The sequence below is a fragment of the Astyanax mexicanus genome, chromosome 4, assembly GCF_023375975.1.
Source record: "Astyanax mexicanus isolate ESR-SI-001 chromosome 4, AstMex3_surface, whole genome shotgun sequence".
Taxonomy (NCBI): domain Eukaryota; kingdom Metazoa; phylum Chordata; class Actinopteri; order Characiformes; family Acestrorhamphidae; genus Astyanax; species Astyanax mexicanus.
This window is the reverse complement of record NC_064411.1, coordinates 47,202,960-47,220,494: the sequence shown is the minus strand read 5'-3', so window position 1 is coordinate 47,220,494 and position 17,535 is coordinate 47,202,960. Positions and strand designations below refer to the sequence as shown.

Genomic DNA, 17,535 nt, shown 5'->3' with positions numbered 1-17,535 from the left:
ACGGAACACATAAAAGGCATAAAGCAGAGCACTGTGCTAATTGCAGAAAATGTCATTGCCCTGTAAAGGTAGCACGTTAATATTGTGGAAAATGTCCCCGTCCGCTCATCTTTGTAACTTCATATGTTGATTTAATGATGCAGCGATCATTGGCTCCTCTGCCAGCCGGTGTAGAGAGAAGCTAGTTCCTCGGGTGGAACGAGCTTTCATGCGTTCACTCAGCAGCAGCGGCCATCTCGGAACCTTCTTACGGAGCGTAGCAACTGAGCGTGGCGACTGACTGTGGAGCGGAAGGAGTCTTCACTTTCATCCGAGACTTTCAGCCTCTCAGTGTGGAAATGAGAAGAGCTATACTTTACGATACACAGACGTTACTTCATACATCTCAAAACTTCAACATTAAACAACCTATCACATTGAACCAGTTAAAAAAATTAACGCATCTGTATTAATGTTGTCTTTCACACCAAGTCTGTGGTATTATCCATTACAATCAGTTTGGCCAATCACAGCTCAGCAGCAGAGTTCCATTTAAAAAAAATTGTCTAGGTCCACAAAGAACTACAGACTATAGTTTCCCTCACTAATGTGCACTTGTTTGAAGGAGGGAAATTAAGAGTTGGGCAAGAGCTTGGCGAAATGATGCATATCATAATGCTGGGGATATGATTCAATGTATTGCAATATATTGAAACACTGCAAGCAAGACGATATACAGTGACTGTTTAAATCTGTTTTAGGAAAACAAAAACTGCAGAAAAAAAAACAGACAATGAGCAGAGAAATTGAAAGAGTAGACTTTTATGAGAACTGTGAAGGTTCTAGTCCTGGTTACAGAGCACAATTCAAAAGGGAAAAATTGTGAAGGTTCCACTATGTGAAAATTTCTATCTGTTTTTTACGTTTGAAAAATCGTGTTTGTACCGTGTAAAAGGGCTGGATGTAAAACTGGATAAATTAAAACATGAGAAAAACCCTTTTCTCTTTCGCACGTTCTCTTTCTCTGTCTCTCACCCCAATTCTTTCTCTGTTATACCCTCTCTGTCTCTGTTGCCTTTGATCCACATGCACACTTTACACACTTCACCACTTTACTGCTTTAGAATTAGTGTGTGTGTGTGTGTGTGTGTGTGTAATGTGATTTATGTGCCTGGACACCCCTCCCCACCCCTGGCCCGCTCAGTGTGGACGGCTGATAGTTCCGCAAATGGACAGATTTAAAACTTCTATTTTCTGGATGGCTCTCCTGAAACGCTTGCACACGCACACAGGGGGGCCTGTTTTCATCCGTTTTTTTATTTCACTCACTCACTCTCTCCTCCTCCTCTTTCTCTGGCCCGTCTGCACTGTTTATTTTCTGTGGCTCTTTTCTCTGGTGTCTCTCAATTGAAAATGCTTTGAGAAAATTTGTTTCTGTGAAGATTGGAGCCTCTCGATGGTGGAGTGGCATTAAATTACTAGTTGCCACCGTTTTTGTCTATAAGTGAGACCGTTCGAAATCCTTTCTCTCCCCCCACTGATGCGGTGGATTGCATTGTGCTGGATTATTGTTTTCTTCTTCTGCTTTCTTTCTTCTGCTGTCCATACAGCCTTCGTACGTCAATAAAGCCCGGAACACCAGGAAATAAGAAAGCCCGAATAATTCTGTGAATGGATATTGACATAATTTGACACGATTGTGCGTGCAGGTCACATTTCAGACATTTTCTTAAGCGGCATCTAAAGTCGCTGTGTGTACTCAGTAGATTGTTGCCGAAATCAATAGCTTTTAAAGTCGTGCTTGATTCTGAGGTAAAAAAGAACATATTTCAAAGCTTAGAGTGCGCTCCATTTTCCCTCCTGTAAAGCATCTAAAAAATCAATGCTGTATTTTTTAATCCTGAAGTGAGAAAATTGTAAAGAAGACAAATATAGCCACACGCTTTCTTATTGACGTTAATGAAAAAGAATCAACTCTCTTCTGCACTACGCACAACAAGCTCTTATAAAACCAGCTGTAAAAAAAAAAAACAACAGCAGCAGATACCAATCAAAAGAGACACATTTGGATAGTGTACTAAAGTGGACGCGAAGGCAACATGTGTTTGTTGGATTTAACACAGTAAATGTCTGTTTTAGTTTTATACAACAACTAAACACACACATGTTCCTCTACAAAATACACTATATTGAGATCATTTAGAAAGTTGGGGATGAGGTAAGAAGAAGTGGAGCTCGTCCAACATCCTGATCTTTTTTGAAAAATGCAATTAGATCCTCTTATTCTCTTTCCTGGGCAGTAGAGACAGTTACTCCAACAAAATCAGAATGAACTCTTTTATTCATTCTCTTAATTTTAGATAAAGCAGGTAATGAGCAGGGGCCATATAGGGGAAGCTAATACTAGCTTTAATGCATGTAATTATTCAAATGAGTCATGTTACCATGTTTACACAGCCTGGTGACGTATTAGCAGTTTTATTTAGCAATGTAAACACAGCATCACTACTTGTAATTTCAAGAGACAACTAGGTTACGTGTTTGTTTATGCTAAAGTATGGATTAACCTCTCTCACATGACCTCAAATTAACCTCTTTAATGATAGTCACCAGTATTATAAATACAGTGGTGTGAATCACTTTTTATTTTTGTTTATTTGGGTAAGTAAAGTACTATCGTTTATTTATAGTATAATATGGTTAATATTATCACCAGCATGGTTAGCAGCAGTAAATGTCTAGCGCTAGTAAATGTCACCCGACAGCGCTACACTGAGAAACCCAGGGTACTATCAACTAGCGTAGCTTGTTTTAACATGGTAAACACGCAGACTCAGTCCGATATATACTCGCCTCTAAACCCATTTAAAATCCTTAAAATCCTTTCAAAAAAGTGTTTTGTTGTTGGTTTTCAATATGATTACTAATGAAATTACCATGCGCTTGCATCCTGCCTTCAACTAGGAACCGTTACAATAACGTGCAACAAAAATCTATAGGAAACAGTCATTCTTATAAATAACAGTACACACACAGTTTCACATATACACAGGAAATACTTGTCGGAAAAAGCAGCAAACACACACACACACTCCGCCAAACTCGCACATAAACACCTACAGTGAGAAACAGCCCCTCAGACTAATGTTTCTAATGTTTGGTATGTGTGTAACATTAATCCAGGTTGGTCACTATTATTTATTGATGCAGCTGACCTGTTCACAGGGATCAGCTCCTATTTGTCAGAATGAGAATGGTTCTATAATGAGGGGGGTGTTGGAGCGGGGGGGCTCTGAATCTGCCTGGTCAGCTTTTTCCCCCAGTGCCCGTGACCTTTCTAAATGTCATTTTTTTCATGGATGCTTATTGGTTATGTGAATAAATGATGAAAAGCCTCTCGCAGAGGGTAAACTCACAGCCGTTCTCTATACAGAGCCCATATTCCACTCCAGTGCCTTTTCTTTTTTCCTATTAGCCCTTTAAGATATAGACTGTGCCACGCTTGCTGAGCTGCTCTGATATCACTGTGTTCTTTAGGTTGTTCTCCAGTCTGAGTATGACCGTTTGACCTCTTTTTACACAGGAGTTATGCTTCATACATGTGCTTTATCTCTCATGTATCAACTTCATCTGAATAGCGAGCTACAAGAGGGTCTATATCAGCAAACACCTTTGGAGAGATGTTTTTTTTTTCTTACAAACATTGCAAATAGAAGTGAAAATACCACACAAGCAGCTACAGCAGGTCAATGTTCCATCCTTCTCCTTGCCCCCAGTAGTGTTGCATATCAGAGTGCTTTTTATATACAAAGGAAATCTGTTGGAGGAAAACCAACAAACGACAGGTTTTATTTTTTGGTTTATTTGCACAAATTGTATTAAATAAAGCATTCAGTATAACTTATTACACAGTGGCTTTTTTCAGCTGAAAGACACACACTGTACAGAGATACATGGCCGAGGTAAATATATGTTTAGAATAGCTATAGTGAGGTTAATGTATGGGTAAAATTGCAATAGTGAGGTTAATTTTTGTATTCTCCATAGTGATTTATAGTATACAGTGTACAACAGCGATCTTTTACTTATTGTATAAAGAGACTCTTTACTGTAACCAGTTCCCATCTTCTAAGTTAATATCAGTTATTGCAGTCTTGAAAACAATAGCAGGTGTTCAGTCACTGTTGTTCAGTTGCATTAAGTGTACATATTGCCTTAAACAAAAAGTAAAGTTCTTTAACATACTGTAGATCAAGGTGGCTTTGGCTTAAAAAAATGTTATGAACTTTGAGCATATTTGTGTGTGTGTTTGTGTGCTGGGTAATTCTCCTATGGTCACTGGCTGTTCTCACCCCTGAGTCCTTTTTGTCTCACTCTCATTAGCAGTATTAGAGTCTCACACAGATCCAATCACAGCGTGTACCGTGCCAATTCTCCAAGCACAGCTCTGCTTAAAACATGGTCGAGATGGAACGGCCCGGGTCACCGAGCCTTTAAGGGAATCCAATGCCCTTAATTACATTCAGATTTTTTTTTCTTTTTTGATGTGGTCCCACTTTGTCTGTTCTTAACAGATACTACAGTTTAATCCAACTTGGCTTACTTTAGCAAACTCTGGCTGTATTCTCCTGTGTTTCAGTGGCTTTCAGTCAGACGGCCAGTTCAATCAGCAGCACAGCTAATAACTGGACTCTATCTGTGCTGTGCCCTATAGGCACACAGACAGTGAGGTTTAAATCATTAACCCATCCTGAATAATATGATGCTACTGTTATAAATGTACAATCAAAGCCTCCTTGTTGTAAGTGGCGAACGAGAGAGCAAGAGAAAGAGAGCGAGAGAGATGGAAATAGAGCACAAAAGTGTTCCTCTCCATTACCAGAATGCTAAGTATGGCAAGCAAAGCCTGTGAACACAGCCTTGTGTCGTGTGTGTGTGTGTGTGTGTGTGTGTGTGTGTGTGTGTGTGTGTGTGTGTGTGTGTGTGTGTGTGTGGGTGTTTGTGTGTTTCCAGAGGGGCAGGAGGAAATTGAGCCCTGGCTGAATGTAATAGGTGGGAAACTGTTAAGTTCCAGAGAAATGGACTTCAAATTTAACCTGGATGGAAATTGATCCTATTACCGTGTTCTCCTCTGCTCACAGAGAGAGAGAGAGAGAGAGAGAGAGAGAGAGAGAGAGAGAGAGAGAAGGATAGGTCAGAGTGGATAAAAAGAGGAGAGAAAAGAAGGTAGAGAGACAGAGAAAGAAAGTAGTAAGAGACACGAGGAAGATGGGTGAAGAAAGTAAAAGGAGGAAAGAGAGAGTGAGAACAAGGAGGGAGAAAGAGAGAGCTAGATGTTAAAGTATGATAAAGAAAGGGAGTGAAAGAGAGAGAAAGAGACCGTTGAAACATACAGTGAGTCCAAGAAGTATTTGATCCCTTGCTGATTTTCTTTGTTTGCCCACTAATAAAGACACTATCCTTCTGCACTTTTAATGGTAGATATATTCTAACATGGAGAGACAGAATATCAAGACAAAAATCCAGAATATAATTTTAAAGAATATATTTTAATTAATTTGTACTTCAATGAGGAAAATAAGTATTTGATCCCTCTTGCCAAACACACTCAATACTTAGTGGCAAAGCCTTTGTTTGCAAGCACAGCGGTGAGACGTTTGTTGTAGTTAACCACAAGTTTAGCACACACACCAGGGGGAATTTTGGCCCACTCTTCTTTGCAGATCCTCTCTAAATCATGAAGGTTGGTGGGCTGTCGCTTGGCAACTCTGACCTTCAGCTCCCTCCATAGATTTTCGATCGGATTGAGGTCTGGCGACTGGCTGGGCCACTCCATGACCTTAATGTGATTTTTCTTGAGCCAATCCTTTGTTGCCTTTGCTGTATGTTTAGGGTCGTTATTAGGGGTGTCACGATCTCGATATTTTATCGAAATCGAATCGAAATGAGGTCACGATCTCGAGTATCGAAGTCAAAAAGAGGATCGACGATCCCTCCCGCGCGCGCTACGCAAATAGCGCAGCGCGCTACGCAAATGGCGCGGCACCAACACAGCGCATCCTATTCATTTAAATAGAGATAGCCACTGCATGAGCGCAGTCGGCGGGAGTGTGATCACTGTTTTTATCTGTCCAACGGGGGGGGAGGGGGGGCGGGGGTTGGGCGCGCAGGTTTTGTATCTGTATCTAACGGAGGGGTGGGTGCGCGCAGGTGAGAGCGTGTGAACTCGCTGAAATGCGTGTGTCAGTGTGGCTTGAGAACACTGACTATAGATCACAGTGAGGTGGATTAAAAATCTTAAACTTATAATTGACTACACCTGTTGCTTTCCATTGAATTAAAAAACATCTTTCTCTCAGATAAAGTAAACACAAGCGTGTTTCTGACTAAAATAAAAGCTTTTCAGGAGAGATATAAGTTATGTGTAAATATTTATAAGACAATACCCACATCACTTATCTAACCAGCCTGTACTGATTTCTGCCCCCCAATAATGCTTTCAATAACCTCTTGTAACCCCTGGGAGCCAGGGGTTACACTCTAATAGCCTTTAATAGTCTTCAGTAGCCTTTAAAAGACTTACCTGGCGGCCGTGGTGTGTCCACTAAACTCCGTAGTTATAAACATCCTGAGGTTAGCAGCGCGCTAACTGACCTGTTTGTAATGTAATCCGAGCAGTGACTCCGTGTCGGCTGTTCTAACCTGCTGCTGTTAGCTGCTTGGGCTGAAAGATGAACTGTAGTGAGCTGTATTATCCGGTTAGTGGGGTTAAAACCTTTATTTGTTTACAGAAACAGTAAAAACGGACTGGCTGAGCTCTGTAGCCCGTGGCTGGGCTGTACTGAAGTAGTGACTGAGTGAAGAGAGCGGGGCTTGTGCTGCTGCTGCTAGTGGTTGGATGAAGAACTGCAGCTTCATGTAATGAGCAGTTTCACCAGCCATCCACACACAGCTCTGATAAACTGCTTGTTTTAATAGTGCACACTGTTGCTACCAAAAAAAGTCACTAGATGTCATTACCATATATATCTTAATAAATAATAATAATAATAATATTTATAATATTTATAATAATAATAATAATAAATATATTATTTAAATTTTATGAGGCATAAAATAATAACAAGAAAAAAAAACAAGAAAATCGAGAATCGAATCGAATCGTGACCCTCAAATCGAAAATGAAATCGAATCGAGGATTTAGAGAATCGTGACACCCCTAGTCGTTATCATGTTGGAAGACCCAACCACGGCCCATTTTCAGATCCCTGGCAGAGGGGAGGAGGTTGTCCCTCAGGATTGTGCGGTACATGGCTCCATCCATCTTCCCAGTGATGCGGTGAAGTAGCCCTGTACCCTTGGCAGAGAAACACCCCCAAAACATTATGCTTCCACCTCCATGCTTGACGGTGGGCACAGTGTTCTTGGGGTCATAGGCAGCATTTTTCTTCCTCCACACATGGCGGGTGGAGTTGAGGCCAAAAAGTTCAATTTTGGTCTCGTCTGACCACAAAACCTTCTCCCAATAACTTGGTTCATCTTTCAAATGATCATTGGCATACTTGAGGCGCGCCTCCACATGTGCTCTCTTCAGCAGGGGTACCTTTCGGGCACTGCAGGATGTGAATCCATTGTTGCGCAAAGTGTTGCCAATTGTTTCCTTGCAAACTGTGGTCCCAGCTGCCTTCAGGTCATTTGCTAACTCCTGCCGAGTGGTTGCAGGACGATTTCTGACCGTTCTCAGCATCATTGCCACCCCACGAGGCGAAATCTTCTTTGGAGCACCGGGCCGAGGTCTGTTGATTGTCATGTTATACTCTTTAAACTTTCTGATAATTGCACCAATAGTTGTTACTTTCACATCCAACACCTTACTAATCTTTTTGTAGCCCATTCCAGCTTTGTGAAGGTCAACAATTCTGACTCTGAGGTCCTGTGACAGCTCTTTGGTTTTACCCATGTTGGAGACTTGAAATCTGTGTGATCTGTCTGATTCTGTGGACAGGTGTTTTTCACACAAGTGATTAGTGAGAACAGGTGGCTTCAGGTCAGGTAACAAGTTGATTGGGAGTGTCTAACTGGTCTGTAAAAGCCAGAACTGCTAATGAATACTAAGGGATCAAATACTTATTTCACTCCATGAAATACAAATCAATTAATATATATTCCTTAGATTTATTTTCTGGATTTTCTTTTTAATATTCTGTCTCTCCATGTAAGAATACATCTACCATTAAAAGTATAGAATGATCATGTCTTTATTAGTGGGCCAACGAAGAAAATCAGCAAGGGATCATATACTTCTTGGACTCACTGTACATGAGGTATGAAGGAGAAAGCGTTAGAGAGAAGGAGAAATAAAGAAGAAAGAGAAAATGTGAGGAATAGTTCCCATATTATTCACGGCAATTGGGATGTTGGCACAAGTGACTCGGGACATTTACATAATATACTCAGAAACCAGGGTGTTGGCAGAAGCATCATGAGCTGAATCCCATATTGTACCCAGCAACCAGGGTGCTAGCACAAGTGGCTTGTTGGGAAGATTTCTATAGTACACTTGGCAACCGGGGTGTTGACACATGCCTGATCTGATGTATCTCAGGATCGGCATGTGGTATGCAGCTCGTAAACGGCCAGAGCTATTTTTGCTACCTGGGAAGGAAATTTTAATCACGGGGATTGAAGGAGAAAGAAGAAGAAGAAGAAAGGAAGATGGGTGAAGAAAGTAAAAGGAGAAAGTGTGTGTGTGTTATACAGGTCCTTGGTTGTCAGAGTGTATCAGTGAGTGAAGATGGATGTTGGGATGGAGCTGAGGAGACAATGAGAAGAAAAGCATGAGAGTAGGGGTGAGCAGTGAGGAATGAACGAGAGAGAGAAAGACAGAAAGAGAGGTAGAGAGAGAGAGAGAGGTGAGTAAGGTAGAAGTGGCTGTGATTAGAGATTATGGGATGTCAGCAGGGTTTTGGCCTTTACACAGAGCCAGTCCTGTTCTATCTGTGTCAATACCATGGGGGAAAGGTGGGTGAGTAGGTGGGGGGTCTGAGAGTGAAGCTAAAATCGTGATGTGTGTACTACACTATCCTTACATCTCTCCTTACTCTACAGGAATCCATCTCTCCTGCTTCATCCTCTTCTATTATTTTCTCTCGCTCTCTAGATCTTCATTTCTTTCTGTCTTGTGTCCAATTTGGTGCTGAGGTGTTCTCATCATGGTTTATGAGAGTTGTGCCTTTGATCTTGCTACACACCCTGAATACGCTCTTAAAGTAGCTGTGTTGTGTGTAGGGATGCACCAATAGCACTTTCAATTATTTTCAAGCATTTGCCAATATAGAGGATCAGTACCAGTACCAACTCTGACTTAACTACTCAATAAGTGCCTGTACATTCTACAATATTTGTATGTTATATGTGTTTGGTAAAGGCATGTTTTGTATGCCAAATATGATATTATCAGTTTAAAATAATTGCATTTACTGTTTGAATTAATGCAAATTTGAAAAGTCTCTATTGCCAGTACCCATGCTGTGCTGCTGTCAATGCAACAATAGTTGTATATATGTTAGTTTAGAGAGATGTTTGACCCAAAATGTAATTTTCGCAATTCTCTAAAACGGTAGGCTTTGACAATTTGAAACAGTGGAAAACACAGGCTAAGCAATATGTCACACCCTAGCCCTTGTTACAGTGTATGTACACACACTGTATGTGTGTCTTTTTCTACTGCGCTTTCTCCCGCTCTGTCTTTTACTGCAAGTCCCACCCACACTGACACTTCACTGGCCAACTAAGCATAAGGAGAGGCCAATCATGATGCTCTATTTCTTGTTTTAATACTGTCTTTGTCTTTCCTGCTCCTGTTCTGCTTTTTTGCCTGCTTCTGTCATTTCTCTAGCCTGTTTTGTTTTCTTCCCCATGTGCTCTTTAAGCACATGGACCTGTTTTGTTGTTGTCTTGTCCCTGCCCTAGCCCCTCCCTGCCATCAGTGTTCTCACCTGTGGTCGTTTGTTACTCCGCCCCCTCGTTATCTTCCCCAATGTGTCTCTCTGTGTAGAGCTCCTTTGTATCAGTCTGGTCTTTCGTGTGCTTGGTGTTTTCAGATTTGTGAGTTTTTGTTCTCCATGCCTGTTCCCAGTTGTTGTTCTGTTCTTTATCCAGTCTTCTCTTTTTTATTTTCTCAGTTTAGTCTTCTTGGTTTTGCATTTTTAGTAGGGTGGCAACTAATGACTGGTTTAAGTAGGTAACTAATATGATTGATAATTTTTGATTAGTCAATTATTTTTTGACATGCCCTCTATTTGTACTTCCTACTGGTGAGGCTCTGAATTGAAAGCATGTTTTACTGCACATTGACTGTTAATCATTTAGGGCCATAGACCAAATGTACAGTACACTTTTTTGATAGTTTGCTGTATAAATTATTACATACAACTTATAAAAAGTATATTTTCAGGAGATTTTAGGATACCCATGTCTTCGATTGAGATATTAATATTAACAGTTACTGTAACAAATTTAATAGAGTGGACAGAATACGGTACTTTCCTAACATGTAGCCAGCTATTTTAACTAGCGTTAGTGATGTTAATGAAGGAGTTAACCCTGTTTAAACTCACTTTATCATGGATTCTGCAGTAGTTTAATCACAACAGGTAATAAATAAGTCAGTGTTTAAACTGTGCAGCGAACAGAAGGTCATTATTTCACCCCTTCCAGTAAAGACAGATTACAGTACTGTGGAGTCAGATGTAATTTGCTTGTGTTTGTGTCTGTGTACACTGTATGTGTGTCTTTTTCTACTGCGCTTTCTCCCGCTCTGTCTTTTACTGCAAGTCCCACCCACACTGAAACTTCACTGGCCAACTAAGCATAAGGACAGGCCAATCATGATGCTCTATTTCTCACAATGTGCATGTGTGTCTTCCTTGCTTGCTCCTTTTTTTTTCTCATGCGCTTGCTCACTCTCCCCATCACACATTAACAAGGTGTCGACAATCAAATTTCATGTTTTTTTTATAATTGATGTGAATGATGTGTATAATCTGGGATGCTCATAGTTTGTTAAACCAAGCATGTTCTTACTAATCAAGAATAGTGAGAGAATAGAGCAGTGCAACTTGGATTCGGGTGTAGCTGCTCTTGAGGTGCCACCGTATTGTCTTCAGTGGTGCATTATAAGTCAAGTGAAATCTGTCATAATAACACAAATGGCTTATTTCGCTGTCTGACATCTCATTTAATAGGCGCTCTGTGACAAAAACCATTAGAAAATGCATTGGTTTTATTTTCAGCCCTCTACACCGGCATATATGTTTGAACCTTTACTACAAATTGATTCTTCTTTGCAGCAGGGCTATAAAACTTTTCCTGAGTTTGCTGCTGGCCTCTGTGGCTCTCTCCCATCACACAGCATAAAATCTAAAGCCTCGGTTTGTTCTTGCAGTGTGTGCAGTCTGTTTGAGCTCTTTAGCTGTGTCCAACTGTCCTCAGTGATTTGCCTTTATGTGGTATTCACAGTCGAAAGAGCTATATATAGCACTTTATTCTAACCCACAGTCTTAAATTCTTTCATTTCTATTTTTTATTTCATTTTTCTGTCTTGTTTTTTAATGAGGATGAAATTTTCAGTTGTCCTCTGATGATCATGAGTGTGGTAGTCTGTGTGTATGTGTGTGTGTGTGTGTGTGTGTGTGTGTGTATGCTGGTGCTTTAAAGCTGTGTTAAAGAGTGTTAAATCTCTCCCTCCTGCAGAGCCCATGCATGGCCCTCGGCAGCTGAAGGTTGTGGACATCAAGGCCAGGCAGGTGACCATCCGCTGGGAGCCGTTTGGCTACAATGTGACCCGCTGCCACAACTACAGCCTGACTGTGCAGTACCGGGCCCGTGCTGGTGGAAAAGAGGACAGTCGGGAGGAAGTATACTATGACAGCAAGAGCTCCGCCCCCCAGCACACCATCCACAACCTGACGCCTTTCACCAACCTAAGTGTCAAATTAGTGCTCCGCAACCGTGAGGGCGTGAAGGAGAGCGACGAGATCCACCTTCAAACTGAAGAGGATGGTAAGCGTCAGAGAACATCCATTAGGTCTGGATTACCTGCTCTAACACTAGGGGTGTAAGAAAATATTGATATATCAAAGTACTGCGATATTGTGTTTTGCAATACATTATCGATTTTCAAAAACAGAGTATTGACATTAAATTATTAGTTTACATAGAATGATTGGTGTCAGACAGTGGTTTATTTAGATTTTGTAAGGATGGTTTTGTTTAGTTTAGTTGATTTGCAATTATCAGTGAAATTATCAAAAGATGACACCTCACAGATTATACAGGTGTGGGCATTCCCAAGCCCTCCCTTTAGCTAATATTTCCTGATCTTTTTGCATGACAGCATATTTCACAATTGTGGACTTCTCCTAATCACTGGATTTGTGGACTTTTCCACACCCCATTTTTGTGCATTTGCAGTCAGAACTGCTAACCACCTGATTGACAGCAGTATTGACATGTTGAGCCTGAGCTGAAAAAACATTAGTGTGATTTAAATTTCCAGAGAGAGGTCATAATGTGATCTTGCTCAGTGATGATCTTGCTCAGTCCACCTATTTGTCAGACACTTGCGTAGGTGTAGGCAACATGACAGTAATTTTCTTATGTTAACTTTACTTATCATATCAGTAACATACATTTTTTAGCCATACTGATAATATCAGAAGTGCATGAAAAGAACAATAATCCAACTGCAGATTTCAATAAGGAGATTTTAATTAGTCCTGTTTAATTGAATTATGTACAGAAAAAAACAGAGCTTGGAATGATTCAACCCCGAGTTGACAGGTTTGCATTGCTAAAGATACCACTTAAAAACAATGCATTATGCATTATTTTACACAGCTCAGAAAATAATAATGATTGTTGCTTTTAACGCATAGAGGCCAGGTAGGTCATCATAATGTATGATCTATAAGTTTACCTAAGGTTTGGTTAGGGGTATTCGCTACAAACTGATGGTAAGTGTCAGAAACACCCAGTATGCAAATAGATTGTGCCAGAAGCCAGTAGCAAAGAAGTGGTCAGTGGTAACAGAATAAACTCAGTTGTTATAAGTTGATTCAATTTAAAGATCTTAGTTTAAATGTATATGTGGAAACAAATACTCACAAAACTCAAAAAATAGTTTAATGTTTAGAAATGTTCAACTTTAAACAAATTGCATAAATATGGAACAACATTTATTTGGAGTTTTTTGAGGATCTGTTTCTACTAATGCATTTAAACGTAGATCACGTGTATGTTTTACGTTACATATCATGATTTTTAGGATATAACCCACCAAAACTTACATGTTCTCATATGTTCACTCATATGTAAAACAGAATATGTGGGATGTGTTAAATCCTGAGATTTTAAATTATTAACATTATCAGTAAACTATATTTTTTCTCATCAGTGCTCCTCTCCAAATAATTTTCTCTTTAATCATCAGGATCAAAAAATGCTCTTTTGTATTTAGTCTGTTACAATAATAATGTGGTGTTCGGTACTGCTAATTATGTCGTTCATTAAATGTCATCCCGACAGAGGAAAAAACATTTTTCTTTTAATCAGGTATAAAACAAATTAAATTAACAGACACGTCTGCACATCAACCTTAACAGCAGACACTCTTTAGAGACTCCAAAGAGAAGCCATGTCTCCTCACGTTTACTTCAGAGCAAGTTGAAAGGCAACCCCTATATTCTGTGGTATTCTGAGAGAGAGGTGTGTGTGTGTCTGTGTGTGAATGTGTGAGTGTGTGTGTGCATGTGTGTATATACCCCAAGGTGAAAATGTAGTAGCAGGTTGGAGTGATCCTCCTTCAGATGATCTCTTTCAGCATCACACACACAGAGGATCAGAGGCTTGCAGTGTGTGTTAACGAAAGATGGGTCACCAGGGCAGGGCTGTCTCTAGTAAACAGTGAGCTCAGATTGAAAGGCCTGCTAATCCCCCGGGAGCTGCGCTAGCTCACTTCTAATACAAGAACATGTGCAGCGCTCTTTTCCCTTCAGTGGGGGAGCAGCAGGCGCCTCGGCCGTGCACCCTGTCACAACAACTTTACACCTGTTCAACGCTTTAGTCATTCCAGTGCACAGTGCATCGTTCCTGTATTAACCCTGAGTGAGTGGAAATCGACTTACAACATCAAGGCCTGATTGTGGGCTCACAGTATATTTTTTTCACTCTCATAACTTATAAATTAAAACTTTTAATATATAACTTGCTTAATAATTAATTGTAGTTACTAAAAACAGCTTAAATATTTGTATTAATAACTTAAGGCAAAGGTTTGAAGGCTTAACCCAGTAAACAGCAGATTTATAGCACTAATAATATTAAACATACAGTATGCAGTATTTTCCTACAGGTCAGCTCCCTCCAAGTTACCCTTTCAACAAACTGATGCTCAATGAAGCAATGAAGACTCATTAATTTCTTCTGTTATTCTGAATCTGTTTTTGTAGACATTTTTATACAGAAAATTACTTATTGTAGCTTTAATGTTGCATTATGTAGCATTTTCACATTATTTAAAATAGCAGCTTTAAATAATTTACTGAACTGATCTGACACTGTTTTTATTGCTGATTTATATTATATTTGAGTACAATTCCATAAAATTACACTTCTTGGTGAGGGTTATGTGTCCCTCAACAGTCCAGAAATGCATGTGAAAAGTGTGTTTATTCGGGATTGTTTAAAACACTAACTTCACTTCCAAATTGTAGGGGGAGCCCAAGAGCAAAAAATGCCATTTTTCTCATATAATTCTTCTTTAAGATTCAAAGAGTTTCAAAGATTCAAAGAGTTTATTGTCATATGTACAGTACAGAAACGGGTTTCAGTGTACAATGAAATTCTTTCTTTGCTCTTCGCCAAGAATGCCAAATAGAAGATAGAAAAAGTGCAAAAAAATACAATAAGGTTATAAATATTAAACTAATTGTAAAAAAATAAAAGTTACTTAAGCAAAGAAATGTATAAAAAAAAGTGCAAGTGCGAAATAATGCAGTTATGGACATTAACTATATATATTAAAAAAAGATTAACAGTAAAGTGACGGCTGCAATGTAAACGTGCAGGGTTATTCCTGAGTTGTGTTCAAGAGTCTGATCGCAGGATTATACCTGAGGTGTGTTTAGAGTCTGAAGGCCGGGTCATTCCTTAGGTGTGTTCAAGAGTCTGATGGCCGTGGGGAAGAAACTGTTCTTTAACCTGGTGGTCTTGCATTTTACACTTCTGTACCTCCGGCCTGAGGGCAGAAGTGTGAACAGTCCATGCTGGGGATGGGTGGAGTCTTTGAGGATGGATGCAGCTCTCCTGTGGACTCTGTGGTGGTAGATGCTCTGCAGGGAGGGCAGTGGAGTCCTGATGATCTTCTCGGCAGTCTTCACCACTCTCTGCAGACGTTTGCGCTCTGCCACAGTCGTGCTGCCGTACCACACGGTGATGCAGCTGGTCAGGAGGCTCTCGATCACACAGCTGTAGAAGTTGTTGAGGATCTTGGGAGACATCCCGAACTTCCTCAGTCTCCTCAGAAAGTACAGCCGCTGTTGAGCCTTTTTGACCAGCTGCGTTGTGTTTATTGTCCATGTGAGGTCCTGACTGATGTGGACGCCCAGGTATTTGAAGCTGCTCACTCTCTCCACTTCAAGTTCCCGGATGAACAGTGACTGATGAGGTCTCCTCCCCTTTCTCATGTCCACTATCAGCTCCTTTGTCTTGACCGTGTTGAGAGCGAGATTGTCACCTCACTCCTGTAGGCCGCTTCATCTCCGCCAGTGATGCGTCCTATCACCGCGGTATCATCAGCGAACTTCAGGATGATATTGTCCTTGTGTGAGGCGACACAGTCCTGGGTAAACAGTGTGTAAAGGATGGGGCTGAGGACACATCCCTGTGGGGTGCCGGTGTAGGTGGTGATGCTGGCTGAAGTCCTGTTGCCAATCCTTACAGACCGGGGCCTGCCAGTCAGGAAATCCAGGAGCCAGTCGCAGAGGGAGGGGTGCAAGCTGAGTGTGGACAGCTTGTGGGTGAGTTTGTGGGGGATGACCATGTTGAAGGCAGAGCTGTAGTCCACAAAGTAACGGCACAATATTTACTAGCTATATTAAATGTATAAAATGTAATTTATGTGAATCTCAGGGCGTACAGTTAAAGTGTGGCCCTTAAAACAGCCCTGTTATGCTTAAGGTCTTTCTAATCTCTGCTGGTCAACAACAATTAAAACAAAACAGCTTTATTAACTTTTCTTCTCTTGTTGTTTTCTGTCAGTACCGGGGGCTGTTCCTCTAGACTCCATCCAGGCCAGTGTGTACGAGGAGAAGATCATTCTCAAGTGGAGAGAGCCTGCTCACACCTATGGAGTCATTACTCAGTATGAGGTAAGGATCCACGCTTACTCAAGCACATTTGGTGGAACACTGTAACCCTTTAAAGCATGTTATCATGGTATGGACAGTAATATGGCAATATGGAAATCATATCTGTATTAGCAGATCATTTATTTTTTAAAGTAACAATAAATAGAGGGGTATAAAGCCCCGCAGCATTGCTAAAATAACTAACAATTTTTGGCTAAATTCAGATTGATCAGATTCTCATATCAATGCCCTTAAGACCTAGTTACTCCAATAAAAGCAGGATAAACTCTTTTTTTAAATTCCTCTGATTTTGGGGGGGGGGGGGGGGGGAACGATTGTGTCATGGAGTCTGAATACCTTTGCCAATATAGTGTACTTCCCTATAATTACATTCTGAAGTGATTTGATGTGCAGAGAAATGTATCAGAATCGTATTTTGGTAAAAGCTACTGTCAGTCAGTAATCTGAGATCCAGCCTTGTTTTCAGATTGCTGGTAGTGAATGCTACACCTTCTTTGATCTTTTAGGCCCTAAATAATTTTTTAATGGCTGTTCAGTCTATATCCCTCACTTATATCTAGCATTTCTTCACTTGTTTTATTGAGTATCACTGGGGAAAGAAAGAAAACAGTGCTAGTGAACAGCTGATACTGATTCCTTCTGACTTTCAGCTTTACTGCCTGCAATGGTGTATAAACTCTATTACAGCCACGTAAATCCATCCTAATGTGGTTGAGTGGATCGAGCTGGGAGATTGAAGCGCTGCCTCGTACCTTGTGTAATATCATCCTGTCCAACTAGAAGGTTTAAAGATTCAGGATGAGTCCTCTCTAGAGAGCGAGCGTGGCTTTACATTGTCATAACATGTCAATCCAAGTCTAATACCGGCTTGTTTTTGTTGGGGTTGGAGGCTAGAGGCCAGCCATCGATCCAGAGCTTTCTCGATGGAATTTATTTTAAAACAGAGCTGCCAAACTCGCAGTATTGTGGCCGTCAGTTTCTTTCCCCAGGTGTGTCTCTGCAAATGTGTGTGTGCATGCGTGTGTGTGTGTGTGTGTGTGTGTGCGTGCAAGGGCTCTAGGCACGCTCCGACAGGACTGGCCTTAGACTCTATTTTGTCTGCGTTCCCCAGAAGCACTAAGCCTGG

The 17,535-nt window shown here is 40.7% G+C and overlaps 1 protein-coding gene across 5 annotated transcripts in view; it reads left to right on the top strand.

Annotated features, from left to right (window-relative positions):
• LOC103037335 (receptor-type tyrosine-protein phosphatase mu) overlaps positions 1 to 17,535 on the top strand; it is a 255,198-nt gene that overhangs the window by 137,021 nt on the left and 100,642 nt on the right. For all 5 annotated transcript variants that reach the window (XM_022678937.2, XM_049478835.1, XM_022678936.2 and 2 more), the window contains 2 exons: positions 11,734 to 12,042; positions 16,300 to 16,409. In XM_022678937.2, coding sequence (XP_022534658.1) covers positions 11,734 to 12,042; positions 16,300 to 16,409 — 419 coding nt within the window. The remainder of the gene's footprint in view (positions 1 to 11,733; positions 12,043 to 16,299; positions 16,410 to 17,535) is intronic.